Consider the following 24,417-nt stretch of genomic DNA (forward strand, 5'->3'; position numbering starts at 1 on the left):
ATCTGTAAGTCGAAAAGAAAAAAGAAGGCAACGAAAAAAGTCGGCAAGAAAAGAAAAAAAAGAACTAAGAAAAAAAGTAGGTAACAATAACATTTATTCGTTTTCCTAAAATAAAACTGCAAGTCCCATTGGAACGAAGAGTTCATTAAAACCCTTGTATCATTTGCAAAATCCTCCTCGCTAAAAATGTGTTCCGCAAAATGTCACTCATATTTTAATTTAGTTATAGAGAGCACACCATGATAGTAGATTCATCCCAAATAATTATTGTTCCCACCCCAGTTGTGGGTGAGGAACCATATACTCAACTGGTTTTTTTTTTGTTCGGACAATTTTGATCGCAATATTCATCGTACAGAAGAGTGAGTGGTATTTTTAAAAAGCTCATCCAGCGCAGAGTTCGAAATTAAAGAGATATTTTTGAATTTCGTTTTTTTTGAAGTTATCGAGGTTTAAAGTATCATTTGAACACAGGATATTTGGTTCACTTTTGTACGTTTTTTAGCGAAATTTTGGTTCGAAATAACTTTTTTCTATACAAATTTTAATCCAAAAATTACCTTTCACGCTACCAAATGAATCAATTTGGTGTTCCTAATAGACGAAAGGCGATTAAAAAGACTAGTTCTGGTCTCATAGGGAAATTTATTATCAAAAAAATGCGAAATCTATTTGAGAGCTGTTATTTTAGAAAAACCTTTAAATTTGTTTGTTTTTTGAATCACTAAGACAATAGTCACCTTCCATATTGAGGTTCCGTTAAGATGCCCTATGAACAGAAACTAGCTTCCAAGGAATCGATCATATTTTTTTGGCTTCGACTCAGAGTGTTCGTAATTTTTAAAAAAACTTTGATTTTCTTTTTGAGATTTTACTGAATTTTGAAATTCTATGCCATCGACATGTCGATTAAAAGTGCATTAGTCTTGCTATTGAGCACTAAGTGAACCTATCTAGTGCTTTGATTGGACAACTAATGGCTGTTAAGAAGTTAAACAGAAATAAACCGATTTAAGCCAATTCCAAACATATTTTTTTGAACTCTAAGTCATTCTCAGTAATGATAGGACCCCTATCTTTTCTACTGCAACCAAAATTAATCTGGTTAGTTGTTCTATCTTCAGTAATTGGCTTTATGACTTCGATGCGACGAGTTTTAATAAACATTTCTTAAATTGTGATATTTTTTCATAATTTTGTTTCTTTTTGGAATCTTATCACACGATCCAACTCCTTGTAATTCAAAAATTAAAATTTCTGTAGATAGTACGTTGTTACTGATGCTTTGTTAGTGAGACAATATGCTTTTTCATAATTATTTTGTTATTGGTAAATTATTGTGTTATTTTCTCTTCTTTTACCACATTCTTGTAATAACAGAGCCCAATTATTTTCAAACAAGGCCCGATGAACTTATTAAATTGTTCTGTATAATTTTAACTCATTTAGTATAGTTAGCAATTGAAAAAAAAAACAATTTTTAGGTATTGTCTAATGATTCTAATGGCATCAATAATTTGTGTTTTGCAGATTGTTTGTAATTTCTTGAGCTTTTCTTCATCTTTATTCCGTTTCTATGGCTTAGTATAAGCAAAAATAGGTCCTATAATTTTGGTAATGACCCTTTAGTAAGTTTGTCGAGAATAGCAATGTTAAAAGCTAATGGTTTCTAAGACGTGAAACTATTTGGTTTAAAAAATGTTGATAGATTTATTGCGCCTCATTTTTTTCTTTTTACTTGTCTCATCAGCTGTATAGTTCATATAAAAGAAAGTTTGTCGTTAAAGTTTTATCTGATGACATTTTGACAGCGTTTACTAGATGCTTTCACATTTAGATATTGAGTTTTGCCTTTAATTTTTTAGTTCTGCTTATTTTGTTTTTTTTCTCTTAGTCTTATCATTGGCAGATCTCGTGATTGCTGTAATGAGGCATGGCATTATGTGATTCAATAAGTAGTTTGGGTATGAAACGATTTTTTAAATTTCAAACATCTATTTTTTGCTATCTTTTCATTTTGTTGACAATTAAGTTAAAATTGTAGATCAGCTCGGGTCGGACCTTCGTGTGAGAACGCAAATAAACGCACCTACTTTTTTTTGAAAAATAATCACCGGGTAAAAGGGTCCACCTTTCCCAAAATATTTCTTTTTTATTACAGCCTAATAAGCGGGGGATTCAAATCTTGCAGAATTCTTGCAAGATGATTCAATTGGCAAGATTGAAAAATTGATTGATTCTTTTAGTGCTCTAATCGGCTAGTTTACAACAATTTAATGCTTGTCACATACGTATCACAACTCTTATTAAAAAAAAGAGTTCAAATTGCCAAAATCTTCTAAGATTTTGAGATCAGGAAAAATACGAAATGTAACTTGCAAGATATATTGATAATCTCGCAATATATTTAGATGTTAGATTCAAAATCTTACATGAATCCGGAAAGATGATTAGAATCTTACAAGCAAAGTGGAAGCGTTATGTTTTCCGATGCAAGGTTGCTTGCAAGAATTTTGCAAGATTTTGAATCAATCACTAAAAGTTTGATTCGTTTTCTGTAAAAGACTCGCCTCAGTTGTCATCATTTGTCGGAAGAAGAGAATGGAAAGAACATTATCTAACCAATATTGGTTTCATGGAGTCCCGGGTCGAGGTGTCACCGCCATTCAACGCAAAATTATGTAAGATAAGCGGTTAATGCGGATATTTTTGTAAGATAAGCGGTGAATGCGGTGAAATTACATGAATCAGGCGGTGAATGCGGTGAAAAAAACTTTATCGGCTGGAAGCGCTGAAATTACATAATTTAACCGCTGAATTTAGCGGTGAAATTACATAAATTCACCGCTTCGAAAAAAGTGTCCAAATTATGTAAGATAAGCGGTGAATGCGGTGAAATTACATAAATTCACCGCTCAAATTAGTGGTGAACTTACATAAAATCACCGCTTAGAAAAATTTGTTAAAGATGTTTGAGATCAGCAAAGAATGCGGTGAAATTAATGGTGAGTGTGGGAGGAAATGTTAGATTTGTCTTCCCACTAAAACTACCCCTTAATCTTACATCTTTTTGACACTTTTTCTAAGCGGTGAATTTATGTAATTTCACCACTAGAGTAAGCGGTGAACTTACAAAAATTCACCACATTTCACCGCTAAAATATGTTATTTCACCGCTAAAAATTGCAAATCTTACAAAAGTTCACCGCGCATGTTTTGCAGAAAGTAGAGTGAATTCGATTTATATTCAAACAAAAAATAATAGAATTTAGTGAGAGATGGCGCAGTGGAAGAAGAAGTGGATGACATGCAGGAGGTGAGAGGTTCGGACCCTTGTAAGGGCGGTGAAATTACATATTTTAGCGGTGAATTGTGGTGAAATTTTGTAAAATCACCGCTTAGTCTAGCGGTGAACTTACATAATTTCACCGCATTCACCGCATTTCACCGCCAAATTATGTACGAAATTTGCGGTGAAAAAACTAACTTTTCACCGCTTATCTTACATTTTTTTGCATTTTTTTCTCGACCCGGGGTAATGTTGTTGATTTGCTGGTTGCCTATATTGAGTGAAAACAGGGCCTTTCATAACATCTATTAGCATAATATTCGGTTTCTAGATTTGCAAACTCTAATTTGCGAATTTCTTAATGTGCAAAATCCAAGTTTTATGAAGATTTCTTTTAAGATGTTAAATCGAACTGAAAATGGTTTAGGAAAAACATTGAGTGAAATCATGACTTTTTTCCTTAGCCTTAATAATCTGACATGTTTCTCTTCTTCCGTTCTTACTTTCTTAACTTCCGACTTCTGCCAGTATTGTAAGTTTCAATCGCAAGTGAATTAAATTAAAAATAGGTTCAATTTTGTAAGAACACCGGCTGAATTTTTCCTTCTCTTGTTTTGCCAATTTTCCAACATTCATTTTTTTTGCATTTTAAAAATAAATTTCTATTTTATACATATCTTAAGCTGAGCATCAAAATTAAACCCGGGTTGACCCTTCTTGGCAACCAAATCCAAGAACCATATATGGCCCCATACAGGCCATACAAAATTTTCTTATATGATCTTGATATGGTTGCCAAGATCTCCATATATGATTCTTATACGGCATCCAAGAATCCAATATGGTCATTTGTGCGTTCTTTCAACGCCCATACAAAGCTTATGCAGCAGTTCCAGCTTTAAACGCTTTACAGGACTTATTGCATATTGGTACCATATATGGTTCTTACATGGTCCATATATGGTTCTTATATGGTCCATATATGGTTTTTATATGGTCCATATACGGTTCTTATATGGTCCATATATGGTTCTTAAATGTTTCTTACATGGTTCACATATGGTTCCCACATGTTTCTTACATGGTCCATAAATGGTTATTACATGGTCCACACAAGGTTATTACAAAAAACCTTCGTGGTTAGTTACATGGTTGTTACATAATCCATATATGGTTATTACATGTTTTTTTGATGGCTCATATATGGTTCCGACATGTTTTTTACATGATCCAAACATGGTTATTGCATGGTCCATACAAGGTTATTACAACAAAACCTTTCTGATTAGTTACATGATTCTTACATGATCCATAAATGGTTCTTACAAGATTCATACATAGTTCTTGCATGAACCATAAATGGTTCTATAGCGGTTCCTGTGTGGCTCTATGGTTTTTAATTATCCACGTGTAGTACGTGATTTTCGCATGGTTGCTCTGTGCTTCCTACATGCATATGGATGCCAAGAAGAATATAAAGGAAATGAATCTGCTTTTTCGAAAACTTAATGTCATATTAAACATATGCATTCTGCTAACAAAAATGTCTTAATTAATGTCATATTTCAAGCTTTTTAGACACTCTTGAAGAATTCTAAAAAGACATGGATTTCTTGGCAACCATGTGAAAGACCATAAATATTTATGGTCTTGGATATGGTTGCCAAGATATAAAAAATTGAACTAACCTAATTAGCTTATTTGGAACCCTTAATGTAGTAAGAAGATGTTAATTAAGCTGTTCTCTGTATTTTTGTTGTATTTTTTGACTTTGACTTTTATGGTCTTACATGGCACCATAAATGTGTATGGTCTTGGATATGGTTCCCAAGACACCATGAACTTCAATTTTTTTCAAGTGTCTTGATGAGTTTTTCTCCACTCAGAGCGCAATGTATGGGTGTTTTAAGAGCTTTTTGAGCAATGTTGATTTTTTTTGCATGCTCATCTATATGGCTGCCAAGTTACCATATATGGGTTGGATATGGTTGCCAAGAAAGGTTCACGGTGGTCAACCCGGGAACAATATTATTCTTTGACGTCCTATAAACTGAAACATTTTATGCAAAGTCAAGTGAGCCGTCCTGCTGGTTTCCATTTACTATAGTTACAATTTAAATAAACCGGCAGACGTCAAATATTAGTCAATATTTTAACCTATGTTTCAGTTATAATACTTTGTGAGCTTCATGAAACTGCAAAAATTTTGTCGCAATTTGTCACCAAATTTGTGGTCGCAATATTTAAACCGGCCATAATGAACAGTGGAATATTGAGTAAGAAAAACAGAATATGAATTGTACTCTAAGCAACTTCATTTACATTCTGCATCAAAATTGTTCAAAGTCGGAACTGCAAACTAGCAGTTGACTTTTGACAGTCATCAGTCAACAATTAAACAAATTATTGATCAAGTAAATCTACAACGAAGACAGATTAGTGTTAACTATTATAAAAATAAAAATAATTGCAGTGAGAGAGAAGTGAAGATGATTAAGATTGACAATTTTCCTGATCAAGAATAAAGTCATCTTTCGGCGCTCTTGTCCTCTAAACCAACACCCGTCCCCCGCATCACGCAGAAAAAAAAAGATTGTGGGCTATTTTCAGTTTGATATTCAGCAGTTTTCAACGCATAATTCAGCACCTTCTACACGCATAATTTAAAACCACCATTCAGAATTTATTACCCAGTTACAAGTGGGACCAATTTTTTAAGGGGTTCTGTGATTGGAAAGAGCCCATTTTTTTCTATACCCAGTTAGCCTACTCGTAAACAAGGGTTCTATTCCCCCCCCAGATACAAATTATATGTTGTTATATAGCACGTTACTTTGTAAAAAAATGTAGCACGTACGCCTAGGGGCATAAAAATAATTCCACTAAGCTGGGGGGTTGCAAAACAGAATAGATCCTAAACAAGTTATCCGTGGGCTTTTGGGCAAAATACTAGCCCCATTCTCAGCAACGCCTCCACTACTTCAAACAATGTCATAACACAGACACCAGTGAACAAACCAGAATAGCCACCGATGTCAGCTATGAACTGGTAATAAGGATAGGCTTCTTGAAACTGAACAGTGTTGTAGTTCATAGTCTCGTAATGGATTGACAATCTAAGAAAGTTCTTTCTGACATCAGTGCTTAAGGCATCGTAGTCAATAGTTAAAGACTCTGACATCAGGTTCTCCCAGTAGTTGATGACGTTTGAGGCACTAGAACACAATCGTAATTACTACACTAGTAGGAGTTTATAGGTATTAGATAATTAACTAAGTCACTATGCGGGTGAGTTGAAGCATTCAGTAGTAATCAATATATTATAGATTAAGATTATCAGTATACAATATCAAAATCAATGTCTAGAATATATAATATCAATATACTCCGGCCAAGATATAGTTCGTATATTTATATATGGCCTCAATAACCCTACGGATTGCAAATTCGAGTTTTTCTGATTAAAAAAATGTACCAAAATGTCGGATTATGAGTTTGAATACAACTGTAATGCAAAACTTCCGGAGTCAAACTAGATACTCTAGAAACTAGAAGATACACTTGAGACGAAAAAAACACAACAGCAATTTTGTTTTCTGTACAATGTATTTTTTACAAGAGCAGTTTCTGGAAGCGGAGAGAAAGCAAAATCATTATTAATTTCTAAGTTTCCTCAGTTGCGCTTGTATTTTGAACATATTTTTATTAAGGCTGCTTGTTAGTCAGGATCATCACATTTTGTTCTCAGCTTTGACAATTATATTGAACAAATTGGTCAATATATATATATATATATATATATATATATATATATATATAGCGAAATTAGTAAAACAGCACCTGTTAAGCTAAACAAAACGACCACCTGATTCAATCAAAAACTCATATATTTGATATGGGTCTAGGAAATAAACCCCCACGGAAAAAAAACCCCACTTAACTTTAGATAGGAAATAAAAACCCACGGAAAATAACCCTCACGGAAACAAACCCCCCGAAAATAAACCCCCATTTAAAAATTGAATTTCGATCGTGATAATTTGTTCGATTTTGATAGTTTCATATCAAGTCCCACGGGCCCTAAGGCATGGCCATGGCCCGCGAAGCATGGCCAAACGCACTAAATGCGCAGCTCTTTAATAGTAAAGTGGGGTTTATTTCTGTGGAGGTTTATTTCCGTGGTGGTTTTATTCCGTGGGGGTCTATTTCCTGTCTAAAAAAAGGTGGGTTTTTTTTCGATCGTGAATTTCGATTGTTTATTTCCGTGGGGGTTTATTTCCGTGGGGTTTTTTTTCTGAAATAAGGCGGGTTTTTTTTTCCGTGTTGTTTTTTTCCGCAACCGATTTGATATTTACGTCAACAGTTCTCCATCCCCTATTTAAGTAATTGGCTACACACATACTTGCTTTATGACTGCCCGGACTGCATGTATGATAAGCCTAATGTATTAAAAATTAAAAATTTCAATTTGGATCACGAAACATTATCTTTCTTGAAAAATCTTATTTCAAGGCAAAATTTTACAAGAAAGAAAAAATGCAGGAAACATTTCCCATCAATATCCTGGAATAGCACATCATTAAACTCATAGTTGAACATCGGATTTCAGGAATTGCACTTTGAATTGGTTAGTTTAATTTCAATTACACAAACTTCCAAAAGCCTGCAATGATACAAATTACAAAAAAATAACGGAAAATTTAAGCCTTCGGTCAAGAGATAATGAATCATTATTCTTCAAAGCTCACTAAAATTCACCGCTCTTAATTTTTTTTTCAGACAATTTTTGCCGATGGATATATTCATCGTAAAGGGTTGGGATTGGTATCACTAAGAAGACCGTCCAGCGCAGAATAAAGAATTGAACAGATTTTCTCAATTTTCGAATTTTAGAGGGAGTTATCGAGGTTTAAATTTTTTTTGAATTTTACACTTATTTCAGCTGTTTTTATTCACATTTTCGGTATTTTTGACTTAATTTTCGTCAATTTTACTAAAATTTGTCCAAGTTGGTAGCTGAAATATTATTGGTTTTAATTCTGAAGATAGACGAGGGTTGCTGAATTGTTGAATCCGAGTTTTTTGGCTGGAATTAATGCAAAATTTTTCAAAGTTCGAATTTTTTCGGGACCCAATTCGGATTAAAATTTGCATTTAGCCGACTTGCTTTAAATTTGCTGGAAGTAGATACCTGAAAACTGCAGCCATTTTTTAAAGGTGATAAACGGGCTAGTTGTACACCCACAGGCTTGGGGATTCTTCTGGAATTAAAACTCTGCAAGATTTTGAAAATTTGAGCTCAATAATTATACAAAAATGATTTTTATTTTAGACAAATTGAAAACTTTTGTGGAAAAATTCATCTATTTCAGACCATTTAAACAAGTGACTACGTTTTTAGGCGCTCACCAAAATCTCTGCTGACCTTGATCTCGCCATGGATATTTAATATAAAATGTTTTCAAATTTTAAGGGGCCGCGACTTTTTTTCAAAGCAAATCCGCTATGTAAACGTTTTTTATGTAAGCTCAATTATACTTACAAGAATTTCAAATCAGGGCTCAAAAAATCACAGATAGTATTTAAAAAAATGTGCCCAACCAGATTATATTACGGTTTCAGAGTTAAGCTCATGGTTTTTATGACTCTAACCATTTGTTTTCGTGAAAAATCTTTTCAATACTTCTTAAATTTTGCTTTCATTTGATATCTTTTTTGTTGCCCATTGGTTTTTTGTCCCCATTCAAAGATCCAGTTATTTTTTGGGAGGTTTAACTGAATCTAGACATTTCTTTCAGTTGCTATCTAATGTCTGTTATGACCTTAAAAAATGTTTTAAGAAAACATCGGTGATTTTTTTGATTTTTGACACTATTTTGTCTTATTTATCTCTGGCGCAGTCTCAGTAAAAACAGGCAGAAACAGTTTCCCGTGGCTTATAAATTAAGTTCTCTAACTGTTTTATGTTCAACTAGTGGTCTGTTTGTTTTGATACTACGCCTTTTCATTTTTTTTATTTTTGAGCATAATTGCATATTTTATGAGCTCATCTTGCTTCCTTGTCGAATTGTCACATTATTGACAAGCTCAACTGAAGGAACGCATAGTGAGAAAAATGCACAGCGTTGGTGAAAGGCGTATCTAAATATGTTTATTGTTTTTGTTATAGAATTTGTACTTTTTGGGCTGAGATACAGTTATCTCGCAAAACAGTGTTTTTTTGCCTTTGCCTACGTTTGTCATTCTTTTTGTTGTTATAATTCAATTATTTAAAAACGATAGGTCTCAGTTGCTTCCCCAGGACGTATAAATCAACCTAGTTGAAGATTTCAGTTTATAAATGTTTGTTTCAATGACTTTAAAATTAAATTTAAAAAATTCAACTGTACTCTTGTTGCTTTAGCTTTGGTAACCCTGTAACCTAATCTCACTTAATAGAAATCTCAGTTATTTTTGCTGATTCAAACTTTTTTTTTGCGCTTTGTTATACGTTGTGACCGATTGCTCCGACCATTAGTTTCATAAAAAGTATTCGAGATTTCTATACTGTTTAATTTCTGTGTTTTATGTTCACTTAGTCCTTTTATCAGGCAAACTTTTTGATGTTAAAATGAGGATAGTCACAATTTGTAGTTCTTGCAGTTAACATCTTATAATTATAGTGCCTTGAACAGTTTGATCTCGTAAATATGTTAGAAGTTTTTGCCTCTTTATACATTTGTTGTTATTTTTGGGGGCTCTTGACTTAGTCTCTTAACTGGCTCAATTGTTTTGCTAAGGTATTGCATCTTAATTCATCGCTGTTTGGTGAAGTTTTAAGTCAGTTATGATTTCTGAAAATATTTGTTTTCAATTACTTAATTGGGTTTTTGCGCTTCATTTTTTAAAATAATTTTTCGGTCAATGTGTTGCTCAGTCTCTGTAAACACAGTTCACAACCCGTTTCCAGTGAATTATAACTTGACTTCTAAAAATGCTCTAGCTTCAAATATTTATTTTCGACTTTTTACTACTGTTACTAACGGATCTCGTAAAATGTTTGATTTTTTCTTATGTTTGTACATTTTATAAGATTTTTGTTTTCTTTTAATTTATAAAAATAATTGTAGGTCTCATTGGCTTTGAAATTTTGCGCAATTGAAAATTGGATGATAACATGTCTCAATTGCTTCCTATGGAGATGAAAATGAATATTTTAGGGATTTTAGTAAAAATAATTGTGTTCAAAATTGGAAACCTATTTTTGATCTTCGCACCTCTTTGCTCGTTTTTGTCGACCTTTTAACCAGTTGCAATGAGGACAGGCCCCATATTGTTTTTAATGAAGTATAAGTTAAACTGTTTGGTTTTGGTTGTATCTGATGCCAGTTTGACTTTGTTATGATTTTTTTATTTTAGACATCGAGTTTTGGTCGTAAATAATGTTTGTTGCTCGATATTTGCTATTGTCCTTTCTAGCAGTCCTAGTATCGACAGCGTTCTTCGGTCCTCTAGGGTGGCATCATTGATTCCATTGGTTGTTTATGAAACGATATATATGTTTTTGAAAGTTTTCTATCTCTTCATTTTTTGGTAGCCAATTAAGTCAAGAATGTGGATAAAGCGGAGTCGGAACCTTGAAATGCCCTGCAGCAGTTCTGAGGAAAACTTTAAGGATAGTCCAGGTCAAGAAATGCTGATTAACTGTCCTTTAATAAAGAAAACTCAGAAAGAGTTGTAAGGTTTCCTAGAAGGATTTTTGGAAATGCGAGTGAAATCATTACCCTAACAGGAAGAAAAACATTAATTTGGTGTTTAGTAAGATAATCAGGAATCCTATCTGCGGTCAACTCTGTCAACAGCAACTCCAGATTAAACCTACTATGTGATCAACTCTGTGGAGAGCAACCCTATTTTAGACTTACCCTTGGCCTAGCTCTGTGAAGACTAGCCCCAGAGAAGGCCTACTCTGGATAAAAAACCGTGCCACAGCTAAACCCGGAGATGGCTGATATCTTACACTGGAGGAACTCTGATCCAGCTCTGGTCTACTCTGGAGGTTCAGTACGGGGTGAAAAACAACCAGAACCTGCGCTACCTCTTAAATTCACCGCATATTAATTAGGTTCACCGAACTCTCCGCTGAAAGTGAATAAAGTTTAACATCCCTAGCGATAAAAAGACCTCCAAATCTTGCAGGAATCGTGCAAGTTTTTCATCATCTTGCAATCAATAATAGGAATGAAATAAGAGAGAGTGTTTCAACCGTGTTTAGCCTTTAAATTCAGACTCATATCCCTAAAACTATACCAACTTGTCGGCAATGGCTTGTTGCCAGGAGAATGATGCGAAGAACGGGAGATAGTTGACGGATGGCCAGTTGATAGCCGACACCACTTTTGAGTAACTTTCTGAGTCACATTCTTGATCACACGCACAAGTCAACTCACCAATAATGAATTTGAGGTCGACGCTGGCTTTGCATACTGCTATAGCAGAATCCTAAACAACTCTAACTAAGCATGAAAATTAATAATACAACCGAAAGGTTAAAGTTTACAAGCCTTCATAATAAGACATTTATTTGAGGAAGTTTGGTTGATAATTCTTGTTAGTTTTTTTATAATAATTGAAAAATCGTGATAACATTTGCGAGATCTTTTCCGTTTGTGCCCCCCCCCCCCAATACTTTATGCTCCCCCCCCCCCCCGTTACAGAGCTCGTGCCCAATACATAGTAAAATATTATGTAAAAATATGACACGTGCGTGTGGGGAATGCAAATAATATGCACCCACTAAGCGGGGGGGGGGACAAACGGAAGAGATCCCATTTGCGCAGGATCTTATATTTTTTGATGAGTTCTCTACTCGGTTAATGGCTTATTAGATCGTGATTTTGGCCGCTATTTAACTTGAAACACTTGGTTTCTCTCGGCTTGTCTCGGTCCATCTTTATTGACTGAACAACTTATTAAGAAATTGTTTCTTTACTCTAATTTTACCAGTGCAATTTTGTTCTAATCTGGATTTTTGCGTTGAAAAGATTTTGAGACGTGTACCGTGTTCAAGAATATTTCATATTAGTGTTATCGAGTTTCTATAATTAATTGGCTATATTAAAGCCTATTGCAATGTTTACGGAGCACTACAAGTTATTTAGGCGCTTCATTTGTTTTCAAAAGGAGGGCGACTTAACCCAGGTTGCCCACCGTAGACAAAACTTTGAAAACTTACTAAGACTTATAAGCTGCCGTAAAAAACTTACAAAACTTTGCACGGCACCGTATAAGGCCGTAATAAGTTTTCTACGGCACCGTAGCCAATTGATGTAATTACCAATTTGTAAATTCTAAATTCCTAAAATCGACTTTAAATCTACCGCTTATCTCATACAAGTCACTTTTTCGTCACTTTATGGCACTGGGTATAACTTTTTAAATCTCTGAAAAATTACAAAACTTAGTACGGTGCCGTATAAGGCCGTATCAAGTTTTGTAATTTTTCTAAGATAATTTTTTCGAACTTTAATTTGCTCTGCAGGTAGGCCTGATGGTCAAAAAATTTGTGTCGAAACAGTTCGAAATTGCAAAAACCTGTTACGCCTCTTCCAAGGCCGTACCGAACTTTGGAAGTCTAATGATATCTTTTAGAGTTCATGTCATTAATCGAGCAGAAAAAGATTCAATCTTAAAAATCCATCAAAAACGTCAAAGCTGAGATTTTGTTCCGAAGAAGACCAATGCTTACGTATTATGTCTCAAAAATGATTAGCTCTAAAATGAAGTTCGAAAAAAAATTGCGGTTTATGTGAATCAGATAAAAGTAGCACTTTTTTAACATGAAACTGTCAGTACCACTTAGATAGCTGGTAAATAATTCCCTAACTACAAGCGCACGGTTTATAAGAAGGAAAAGAAACATTAATGTGTTTGGTTTGCGTTCTGTTCAATTAAATCTGTTCTGGTTTCAGAAAAATTTTTTTATTCAAAGTTTGGCTTATTTGAAAGTTTATTTTCGAGCTTTTTTGACCACTCACAACAACAAAAGTCTTCTTGCAGATCTACAGTCATAAAGTCCTTGCAGATCTACAGAATAAATGATAACAATTTAAATCTCGCCCCCCATAGGATGATAATAACCCCTTAGCCCAATTAACGGCTTAAACTACGACTTTCGTAGTCGCCGCAATTTTGAACTCGTGGGGTTAGTAAAAGGGCAATGAGGGGAGTCCCTCTAAGTTGTAAATTTAGATGCAGATATTTTTGGATGCATCAACCCAGTAGAATCCTAGGGTCTTTCCCAATATAGCCCCTCCATGAAATTATAGCCCCCATTATGGTATAATTACCATGATGGGGGGCTATAGGTTATCTGACCACTAAGCTGGGGGGGGGGGTATAATGGGAAAGATCCGAATCCTAGACATGATACCTTAAAGTCACAGAGGGTGTCAACTTGGACAGTGTAGTCGTCATAACATCCACACTCTAGATTCATGTGGTACTGGTAGCAGTAACTCTGGCACACCCTCCGGTTGTAGTCGAACTGCCGGTTCACATCCGACATTGGAAGGAAGTCTGGGTACGTGTTTATACAGGTGCTGTAAGGGTCCGGCAATCGGGAAATTGTCTCGCGGGTGAGGGCAACTTCTGTTTCGTAACCTGCAAACAAATATCATCAAATATTTTTTTTTCTTTATGAAAATATGCTAACCCAGGTTGAGGTGCCATCCGGAAGTGACCTCTGATCAGACCGTACCAGACGAATGTAACCTCTGATCAGACCATCCCAGGCGAAAGTAACCTCTGATCAGACCATCCCAGACGAAAGTAACCTCTGATCAGACCATCCCAGACGAAAGTAACCTCTGATCAGACCATCCCAGACGAAAGTAACCTCTGATCAGACTAATGTGCGCTCAAAACACCGTGTGCGCTAAATGTGCGCTCAAAACTGTCTCTGATCATACCATTCCCATCCGGAACCAAAACCCAGACCCTGTAATTATGGTCTGGGAACACACCGTGTGCGTTGAACTTCGGATGATCAGAGGTCACTTCCGGATGGCACCTCAACTTGGGAAGTCAATGCTCGTTAACATACCCATTTCACAGCAGGGTCTTTCCCGTTATGGCCCCCACCCCTGCTTAGTGGGCCATATCACGTATCGCCTCTCCTCAATCCCCGTTACAGTAAATACGGGTGGGTGCCATAAATGGAAAGCCCTTATAACAAACGCTGCACGTTATGTGCCCCCAGTTACGGAACACGTGCCATTACATAGTACATCACTATGTTAAAATATGGCACGTGCGTCTGTGGGTGCAAATAATATGCACCCACTAAGCTGGGGGCACAAAAGGAAAAGATCCCAGAATCTTGATCTGAGTGCTTTTGGGGTTCGAACGCAATATCATTTATCATCAGAACTTTTTGTATACATTTTTTTCTCAATTGTCTGTTGAAATCGGGCATTTAAACCTACTGATAAATAATTCATGACGGAAACCGTAAACCCAGAAAATAAAGCAAACAAATATTGCATTTGCGATTTGTATCAGCAATCGTCTAGAGCTGATTTTTCTTGGAGTTTGGTGCGAGCTCCAAACTCTCAAATCGGGGGAAAAATTCTAAATAAAAACAATGTAATAACCCAGCTTGTGGTATATCAAGCTAACAAGGTTTCAACTTCAGCAGAGCTTTGGTGCAATGGTTCCTTCCCGCGGTTCTAGAGATAGTAGGTTAGAGTCCTCTAAGCTCTAATTCTTTAGCAGTATATGGAGTTAGCAAATACCACAGTTAGGTTGTGACAACAAGAAATCTGAACGAGACCGCTGATCTGGTAATTAGCATAGACTAGAAAATAGTCTGATCAGAGGGCAAAGTGAGGAAAGGGGTCCGAAATTGAGTCGCAAGACTCTTACTACCAACTGAAATATGACTTCTCTTACCCACACTGGCTATAAAGGAGTCGGCTATCAAATCTGGTTCGATCCTTGCGGAGTGAATAACAACTTTAACTCCGGTGTTCTGCCCTAAAAGGCCCAGATAGTCGTCACTGTCCACAAAAAGGGTTAATTTCAGCCCGTAATCTCCTCCAGTTCGGCCAGTGCGTACGATTTGGGACTCGTTGAAGTTTCCATCGTTGCCAATGGGGGCGTTGAAGGTGAAACAATTTCCGTACTGAAACAAAGATGTCATATTCTTTAAAAACGAAAAAAAATCAAATTATAATGAGTACCATAATGAAATTAGGTTCGCACTAGGCTGTCTAAATATCTAAATTATAACGGAAGTATTAACAAAAGTCACGCTTTAGTCAGCTCAACCTGAATGACCATTTCTAACCAAAAATTCTTTTTGGAAACTGTAAACTGCAAATCAGACAAATCTAAACTGCAAAATCAGACAAATTTTGTGATATCTATGTGAGAAATTCGCTGAAAAATGCAACTTTCAGTGATGAAAACCTTGACACACTTTAAAGCATTTCCTAATAAACTGCCTTTTTTGTATTTTTTTCGTTCATTTTAAATGAGCTCCTACGATTCATTTTGTTTCAGAATTTTTTGGTACCCAGGCCATCAATTACATTTGCTTTGTATCATAAAACGGTTTTATAACTTGTTATGAATCAACTACGGTTCTAAATCAAAATTAAATTTTGTATAAAAAATGTTTTCTATGAAACTTAATTCCTTAAATTCTCTGTCGCCAGAATTTCTCCTCTCTAATTTTCGGTGGCTTTTAGTTAGCCTCCTTATGTACAACAATTTGCTGGAAAGTTGTGAAACACAAAGGTAAAAACTCCTTTTAGTTGCCATTTAAGATAATAATTTTTGCTTGTTTGGTTTTTATGACTTTGGTTATTTCGATGATGGGTTAAACTAATATGTACCCACAAATAAGAGGATAAAAGTAATAGCCCATCCTACTCACCCTCACGTGCTCAAATTGGTGGAAGTCGTCAACTGAGCATTCTTGTTGATCATATGCACAAGATCGGATAAATGAATTAACGTCATTTCCTGAAAAAAGAAACCTCATTTTCTGTTGCATATCATAATGTGAATACAGATCATGTCTCTCTTCTCTTCTCACTAAAGCTTCTATCGATTTCACACTTTTTGTTCCGACCCCACCGCAGTGGGAAGAGGAGCTATACCCAGGTCGAGGTGTGCGCTCGAAATTGTCCTGGTCCAGAATATTTCTAGCGCACACCTGGCATTTTGCGCATAATGCTCAACTGGGTTTTTAGTTTTGACCGATTGGTTTATTCAATAAACAGAGTTGTGAGCAGTGTCAATAGAAAGCCTGTTAAGCGTAGAATAGTGAAACAAAAAGCAACAAATTATAGAGCTCTAAAGTTTTTGTGAGCATTCGACATTTGACAAAATTTTACTCAAATTTTCATCAATTTTCATCAATTTTCAATCAAGGCCAGATGGATATCTTGCAAGATCTAAGATTCTTGCAAAAAATGGTTATCTTGCACGATCATGCAAAAAATGGTTATCTTGCAAGATCTTGCAAGACGATGGCTATCTTGCAAGATCTTGCTAGAAGAATGGTTATCTTGCAAGATTCTTGCAAGTTCGTTCCGGTCGAGCTCTGCTATCATTGGCTGTTTTAGACGCATTATCTTTCATTTAGCGCAAACTTTTGACAAAATATAGTGGAATGAGTTTTCAGAGATAATTTGAAACAAAATTTATACCAGATATCTGTGTTTTATTACAGCCGTTGGTATTAATACTGGTTACTCTCATTTATTTTCATTAATTCGTGCTTCAAATTTCTTGTTTTGCTACTGTGGAAAACAATTTACTTTCTTTTTCGAAATTGATTCAATTTGTACTTTGAGCGGAAAAAAACAAAGTTGATGCTATTTTGGTTGTAATTATGTATCACAATTGATTGGAAGCAATGTTCGCGTCTCATGTTGATCTTGTTCGATCATGTTCCATTTATTTGCATATTTGCAAGATGAATGGTTATCTTGCAAGATTCTTGCAAGACAAAGGGTTATCTTGCAAGATCTTGCAAAATTTTGGAAGAAAATCTTGCAAGGCGATGTATCGTCTTGCAAGATTTTGCCAGAATCTTGCAAGATCTTGCAAGATAACCATTCGTTTTTGTTAAAGTAAAAACATTGACACTATTGTTACTAATTTTACATATTTTTAACAGCTGTTAAAAATATGTAAAATTATTAACAATAGTGTCATTGTTTTTACTTTAACAAAAACGGAGGGTTACTGGAAAGAGTGGCTAGTGTTTTTGGGCAAAATGTTGGCAAAATTTTGAAATGAAAAAAAAAAGAAAATTAAATAGAATTTTACATGGAAAAAGCAGCAAATATGCGTTTAGCTCGGTTTCTCCAAAATTGCCAGATGTACAGACCTAAAGCTGCTGACACGGCCATGCTAAACTGATGCTGGTTATTCTCATCTAATTTAAATGGATGTTTATCCGAAAACCATCTTGTTAATTGACGGTTCTTTTGAGTTTGAATGTTTTTTTAAGAAAAACTCGAACTTTCCCCTTTTTAAATCATAATTACTATACTTGTATGGTAGTCTGAAAAGGAGCATTTTTTGTCCTGCGAGAACAACAAATAAATTCGCAGTGGTTTTATTATTATTACACTAGTTGTCTTTTGACTATGACTCTGCGAAATCACATAAAAGTTGTGTCATCTTTGAATATTGTCCCTTAATCGAAGTTTTTATTTGGTGTCTTGTTACAGTATCGCATTAATAACCAAGACTGTGGCTATTGATGGCGGGTTCAATAAAAAATATATAGTATATGCACTGAAAAGTTTAAGGCTTTAACTAATTTGAAAAAGTTTTGTACTGATTTTTACTTGGATTTTTGGTTTGGCATGTGTTCATTTTCTTCTTGTAGCTGAACGACATATTCTGAATAATGATTTGTACTTCAGCTTCCATTGGAGTTTGGAGTGAACCTTTTGAATGCCTTGGACTGATATCTATTGGAATAAATGCTTTTTAACTTATTTTTTTTTCAATTACTTATTTTTGAGCGTTGCTTTTTGTTTCCCTTTTTCTCAACTTTTTACTTATCCTCAATAAAATCCTCCCAATTTTAAAATCTTTATGGCACTTTTGTTTTAAATGAATGATTTTTGATCTTTGATATCATCAAAATTCGTCGCCCTTTTTTGTCATTTCTCAGAGTGACTTTAGGAACAGACGTGATTGATGTTCAGATTAATCCCAAAGTGACGTAATAAATTATATAATCTTAACGGCACATTATATTAGTTAAAAGTTTAGTTTATTAATGGCTTCAATATAGTAGTGGGTAAAAGGTGCTCTCCAAGCGCATTTCAATTGTTTTGAGCTAATTTTACATAGTAGAAACACCTCAAAAAATTTTCATGCACTTGTTCGAGCCCCTTCCACCAATTACTCTATATATCTACTACTTGCTTATACCCCCATTTCATTCACTACTATATATTAGATTGTTTTATCCACTACTACATATTACCTTAATATTCACTCAAAATCTATCATTTCTTGGCTCACTTAGTGCAAACCAATAGTGTCGAGTTAAGCTGGTAATTATCTGTTATCAGACGGATAGTTTGGGTTCTATCCACACTGACTCCAGTGGACGTCCCCAGATACTAGTATAAAACTAGTGAGACCGTGTAAAAAGCACGTAAAACCAACTTGCGAAAATTGGTGTAACCACTTCTTGGATAACTTGAATAAAAAGAACAAGCTTAACTCCTTTATAAATTTTAAAATTTGCTAATATTTATATAATATTAAGATCCTTGTTTTTTATTTACTACTTGGTCAAGTCATAATTAAGCTGAAACCCAAAGTAATAGCAAAATTTAATAATTTATTGAAAAAAAAGCAAATTTCAAAAAAAGAGCGAAATCCCTATTTTAGGAGCGAATCACTCTTTAAGAGCCAAATCGCCCCTATCGGAGTGATGCCCCGGTACAAAATCACTATTTTTCCCGCTTAAAGATTGCTTTCCCTCTTTTTTAAATAAATTTTAAAATTATTTAAATTTTTTAATAAATTTTTATTTTTATTAAATTATCTATACTCTTTAATAAATTTATTTTTTCTTTTACTTTTTCTATATTTATCCCATTATTAATATGAAATGAGACAAAATTATAATATTTACATGAACAACTTTCTTCAGTTTGTGTAATAATAGGATTGGGGGTCAGATTTCTAGTAAATCCTTTTGGTATATCCACATCTGGATGTTGTCTTTTTACAAGAGCATTCATTCCATCATATCTCACAATAGAAAGGCAAAATAGACAACTAACTTGAGTAGAAGTACAATTTCTACATGTATACTTGCTTATATCAAAATTAGTTAGTGGTTTTACATAATTACATCTATTACAACATCTAGTTATAACTTTAGAGCTAGAGCTAGGATTAGGGCTAGAGTCAGGGCTAGGATTAGAGCTAGAGCTAGAGCTAGGATTAGGACTAGAGCTAGAATTATAGCTAGAGTCAATACTAGGACTATATCCAGATTCATCTTCAAAAGAACAATCAGTTTTTATGCAAATATCGCTTAATGTTTTATCACCACATGCACATTTACCAATTTTATCTTCATGACATATTGAATAATGAAAAGCTAGATTAAAGGGATCTCCACATTTATGATTACACTCTAAACATTTTATAACCATTTATAATAGGGCAAAATTATAAATGTTTGCTCATGTTTCACTATTGGCTAAATTTCAATTACTCTCATACTATTTAACCAAGATTTCAATTATATCTTTAGTATTATCTTTAGATGTGATATACTCAGCTAAAAATTTCTTCCCCGTCAATTTGAGCATATTAGTTTTATATCTTCTATCTAAAATCACTTCAAGGTCTAATTCTATTCTTTTTTATCTCTAATAAAATGTATAATTTCTTTTCTAAACTCTTCATTATTTTCATATATATTGTTTAAATACTTTCCTCCCCTTCTATTTAAAAGGCAATCTTCTTCATTTAATTTTTTTTCCTGTATTATATTTCGTTGATCATTCTGCAACATGCTTTGCAAATCAGTGTAAGGACCTTCGGTCTTGGTTCCCCAACTGCTCAACGGAGTTGTTTTGCAAATTCCCAGATCTTCTCCATATCCATAGTTAACCAATTTACTTACTCTATTCAACATTGTTAATACTTGCTCCCATTGCTATACCCCAGCATTTCTTGATATCATATCGGGATAAATATGACTAATTATGATTAAACCTGAGCATATAATTCCACATATAGTTGATAAATTTTTTTATACTTTTTCCTGTAACCATTTCTTGTGTTAGAACATCATTCTGTATTTTAATATTATTTAATTTAAGAAGTTTTTTAAAATAGAATATATACTTATCGTGATTAATAACATTTCTAACTGTTGCATTTATCATGAGTGGTTTCATATATGCTATTATTTTATTTATATTTTCTCTTTCTAATACATCTTTTAAACTAAGAGCTTTTAAATCAAGGAAACCAACTCTCGAGTCATATAAAATAGTTCTATTCTTATCAATAATAATAAAAGTATTCTCTTTCCTATTATATTTATTTATACCATAACGAAGTTAATCTGACACACCATCTATGCAATTATAATAGTTACTATTTATTTCACTAATTGTTTTATTGAAGGTATGTTCACATTTATATATTTAATTGAAATATTTAAATAGATCAGCTCCATTATAAGTTGTTAAAGAAATAGTATCACAACTCATTCTTGCTGTATTAATTCTTTGAGGTTGTTTATGACACATTACAATCAATTAAATATTATAATGTCTTCCTTCGGTGAAATAATAAGCTATATCCTTATTTAACTTATCGCCCATATCATCAAGAACAATTACGCTATCTTTGAATTTAGACTTATTTTTTAATGTGATCATATTTATATCACATTTATTAAATCCAATATAAAACTCCCCAGTCTCAGGATCTATCCAATCTCTATCATCTCTACATACAATGATTATGCTTTTAGCTTGATCTTGATCTTGGTCTTGGTCTTGGTCTTGGTTTTGATCAATGAAACCGCTTGGCGGTTCTAAGTATAATTTTAAATATTGTCTAATAAAATATGTTTTCCCTGTGCCAGTTCCACCATAAACAATAGTATGTAATGGTGACTTTTCATTTTCAAATCTAACTAGACTCCTATTCATAAATCCACCAAAGCTTTCTTCTAGTTTTGTATATTTACTCGGTATCGAAATATAAAATATAAAACAAATTGCAATTATGATAATAAAAATAAAAGGTATACTCCTTTCTCCATTCTTAGATATAAAAATTATATATAAAAATGCTTATCCTATCTTTTGAGGAATTCAATAATGAATTTAATTTTGATAATAATGCTATGAGTGATATCAGAATAAAAGATATAGGAAAAGATATAAGTCTAACACCAACTGAAATAGTGATGAGAGATTAAAGGCCTAAAACAATCTGTTAACTCCAACATTATTGTAAATTTACATCCAACTGATGGTACATATTGGGTTTTAGTTATAAGAAAAGAAAGTGGTCCAAAATATTACTTTGATAGTTTTGGTGTTGAGACCCCACCATTATTCTTAGAAGAATATATTGATCTAGGCTCTAATGAGAGAAAACAACAATATGACGAATCTTATTGTGGGACTTATTGTTTATATATGATCTATCTCATTGATGGAGGATTTAGAAATAACAATGCTTTGAATATTCTAGTTAATCAATGTAAATATCCAGGAATATATAATGAGTGTTTTTGTTTAGGTTGTAATGTTAATGTTAATGATAATGTTATTGATAATGTTAATGATAAAGATAATGTTAATGATAATGTTAAAGTTAATGATAATGATAATGCTAATGACAATGATAATGATAATGTTAATGATAATGATAATGTTAATGTTAAGGATAATGACAATGTTAAGTATAATATTAATGTTAATGTTAATGATAATGTTAATGATAATGTTAATGATAATGATAATGATAAGGATAATGATAAAGATAAAGATAATGTTAATGATAATGATAATGTTAACGATAATGAGAATGAAAATGTTAATGATAATGGTAATGAAAATGACAATGATAATGATAATGATAAGGATCATTTTTTATATCTATTTGGTGAAAAACATCAAAGGGGTAAATCTAACAACAAAGAATATCCGCGAACAGACTCCGTCTGTGGTAAACCAAGCAGTTACACTGATCCTAGTAACAATATCTCTGTAAATAAAAATGAGGATCTACAATCATGGCTAAAAGATGATAATAAAATTACAGAAGCTACACTCCCAGAGAACTTTAGATGTATAATATCTGGTCCTAGTGAATGCGGCAAGACATTCTTATTAAAGAACTAATTCTGTATAGAATATACTTAGATAAGCTATACATTATTGGACTTACTGGAGATCAGTATGAAGGTGTAGAGAGAATAAACGACAAAGGAGATGTTGAGTTTTTTAAAGATATAAAAGATTTACCATCTCCCGATAAACTACCCAAAGACCTAAAGAAACTAAAGATATTCGATGATGTTAGAGCCAAAAAACCAGTTATTAATGAATACTTTTGTAGGGGTAGACATATTAATTGTAACATGATATATCTTAATTAAAATCTATTCAAAATAGATAGACAGAGTGTTAGAGAGAATTGTAATCTATTTATTTTATGTGAACAAAGAGGTAAAGTCCTAGCATCGATATATCAAGATTTCTTTAATAATGTTGAACTTTGTTATAATGATTTTGCTAATATATATAATAAGGTATGGAAAGAGCCTTATAATTACATTGTCATTGATATAACTAAAAATAAAAATATTAATGGTAAACTAAGAATTAATTGAACTAAGATGGTTTTGTAGTTTAGTTTAAGTTTAAGTTTATATCTAGACTAGATCAACGAAGTTGCTGGTTACACCAGATCTGCGAAGCAGCTTCACTGATGGGTCTTTACCCAGCTGACTACGTTAGATCAACGAAGTTGTTGCTGGTTGCACCAGATGGGGCTTCGCCCAGCTGACTACGTCAGATGTAAAGTAAAACTCAATACATCACCATTAAAGTCTTTAGGTCTTCCATGCTCATCTTTAATATGAAACTCTATATATTCTATTCTATCTTTTGTTACATTTTGATACAATATATTAGTTGGTATAATATTTATCACCTAACCTGGTGATTCTGTTAGAGTAAAAGTATATAGTATGTCTGTGTTATTCCCATTATCTTTACACCAGGTATAACATTACAATGAATGTTAATAGTACTAAAACCCATAGTATCAACAATTTTCTGAGATGTATATTTACCCTATTTGTATACTATTTTTCTAAAGCCTAGTAATGGGGCTATTGAGTTTTCTACATCAAAGCTAATTGCCCCCTGTTTTATTTCCATTAAACATTTCATCGTATTCTTATCAGGTTCTATTATAACATTACCATCAGTTTCTTCTTTTATTAATTCTGCTATGTCAGTTAACTCATATGCCCCCGGTGTAATAGTTGAATATAGCCATGGAATTCCTTTATAATTATAATTAAGGACAGATGTAATGTTTGAGTCAGTGTTATTGATAGAGCTAAGAGGCTCTGCTATTAGCGAAGCCGGTCCCCGGATTGGCGAAGCCAGTTCCGGGATTGCTTCACCTTCTATAACAGTACTAGCATAAAAGAATTGATTATTTCTCCTATTCACATTAAACACCGAATTATAAACCGATAATCTAATTAAACCTAATTTTGTTGTATTAAGTATAGGTTCACTAAAGTTAAACTTTTCTGTTGATTTTATCATTCCAAAGTTAAGTGTATGCTCTTCATTAGTTTTAGTTAAAGCATCATGTATCTTTTGTAGTTCCCATAAAATTAAACTATCAGTCTTTTTTTATCTTACAAAAATGAATTTTAATTTGGATACAACTTATGGTTATAATAATGATATACACAAAAGTAAGATTTTAAAAAATAAACCAAATAATCTGGCAACAATGAATACAATCAACACTAACATTAATGTCATACTCAATAGAGAAGTGATTCATTTATATTTACATGATTCATATCTAGAGGT

General features: G+C 33.5%; 1 protein-coding gene across 1 annotated transcript in view; it reads right to left on the reverse strand.

Annotated features, from left to right (window-relative positions):
- Positions 1 to 5,566: 5,566 nt before the first annotated feature.
- LOC142354661 (epithelial sodium channel subunit alpha-like) overlaps positions 5,567 to 24,417 on the reverse strand; it is a 58,008-nt gene continuing 39,157 nt past the window's right edge. Inside the window, exons 6-10 of the mRNA XM_075407015.1 lie at positions 16,209 to 16,297; positions 15,221 to 15,452; positions 13,701 to 13,930; positions 11,583 to 11,770; positions 5,567 to 6,504 (exon numbers count right to left, since the gene is read on the reverse strand). Of these exons, the coding sequence (XP_075263130.1) occupies positions 6,213 to 6,504; positions 11,583 to 11,770; positions 13,701 to 13,930; positions 15,221 to 15,452; positions 16,209 to 16,297 (1,031 nt within the window). The 3' untranslated portion in view covers positions 5,567 to 6,212. The remainder of the gene's footprint in view (positions 6,505 to 11,582; positions 11,771 to 13,700; positions 13,931 to 15,220; positions 15,453 to 16,208; positions 16,298 to 24,417) is intronic.

Source organism: Convolutriloba macropyga, chromosome 15 (genome assembly GCF_964194025.1).
Source record: "Convolutriloba macropyga chromosome 15, txConMacr16.3, whole genome shotgun sequence".
In the NCBI taxonomy this organism is placed as follows: domain Eukaryota; kingdom Metazoa; phylum Xenacoelomorpha; order Acoela; family Convolutidae; genus Convolutriloba; species Convolutriloba macropyga.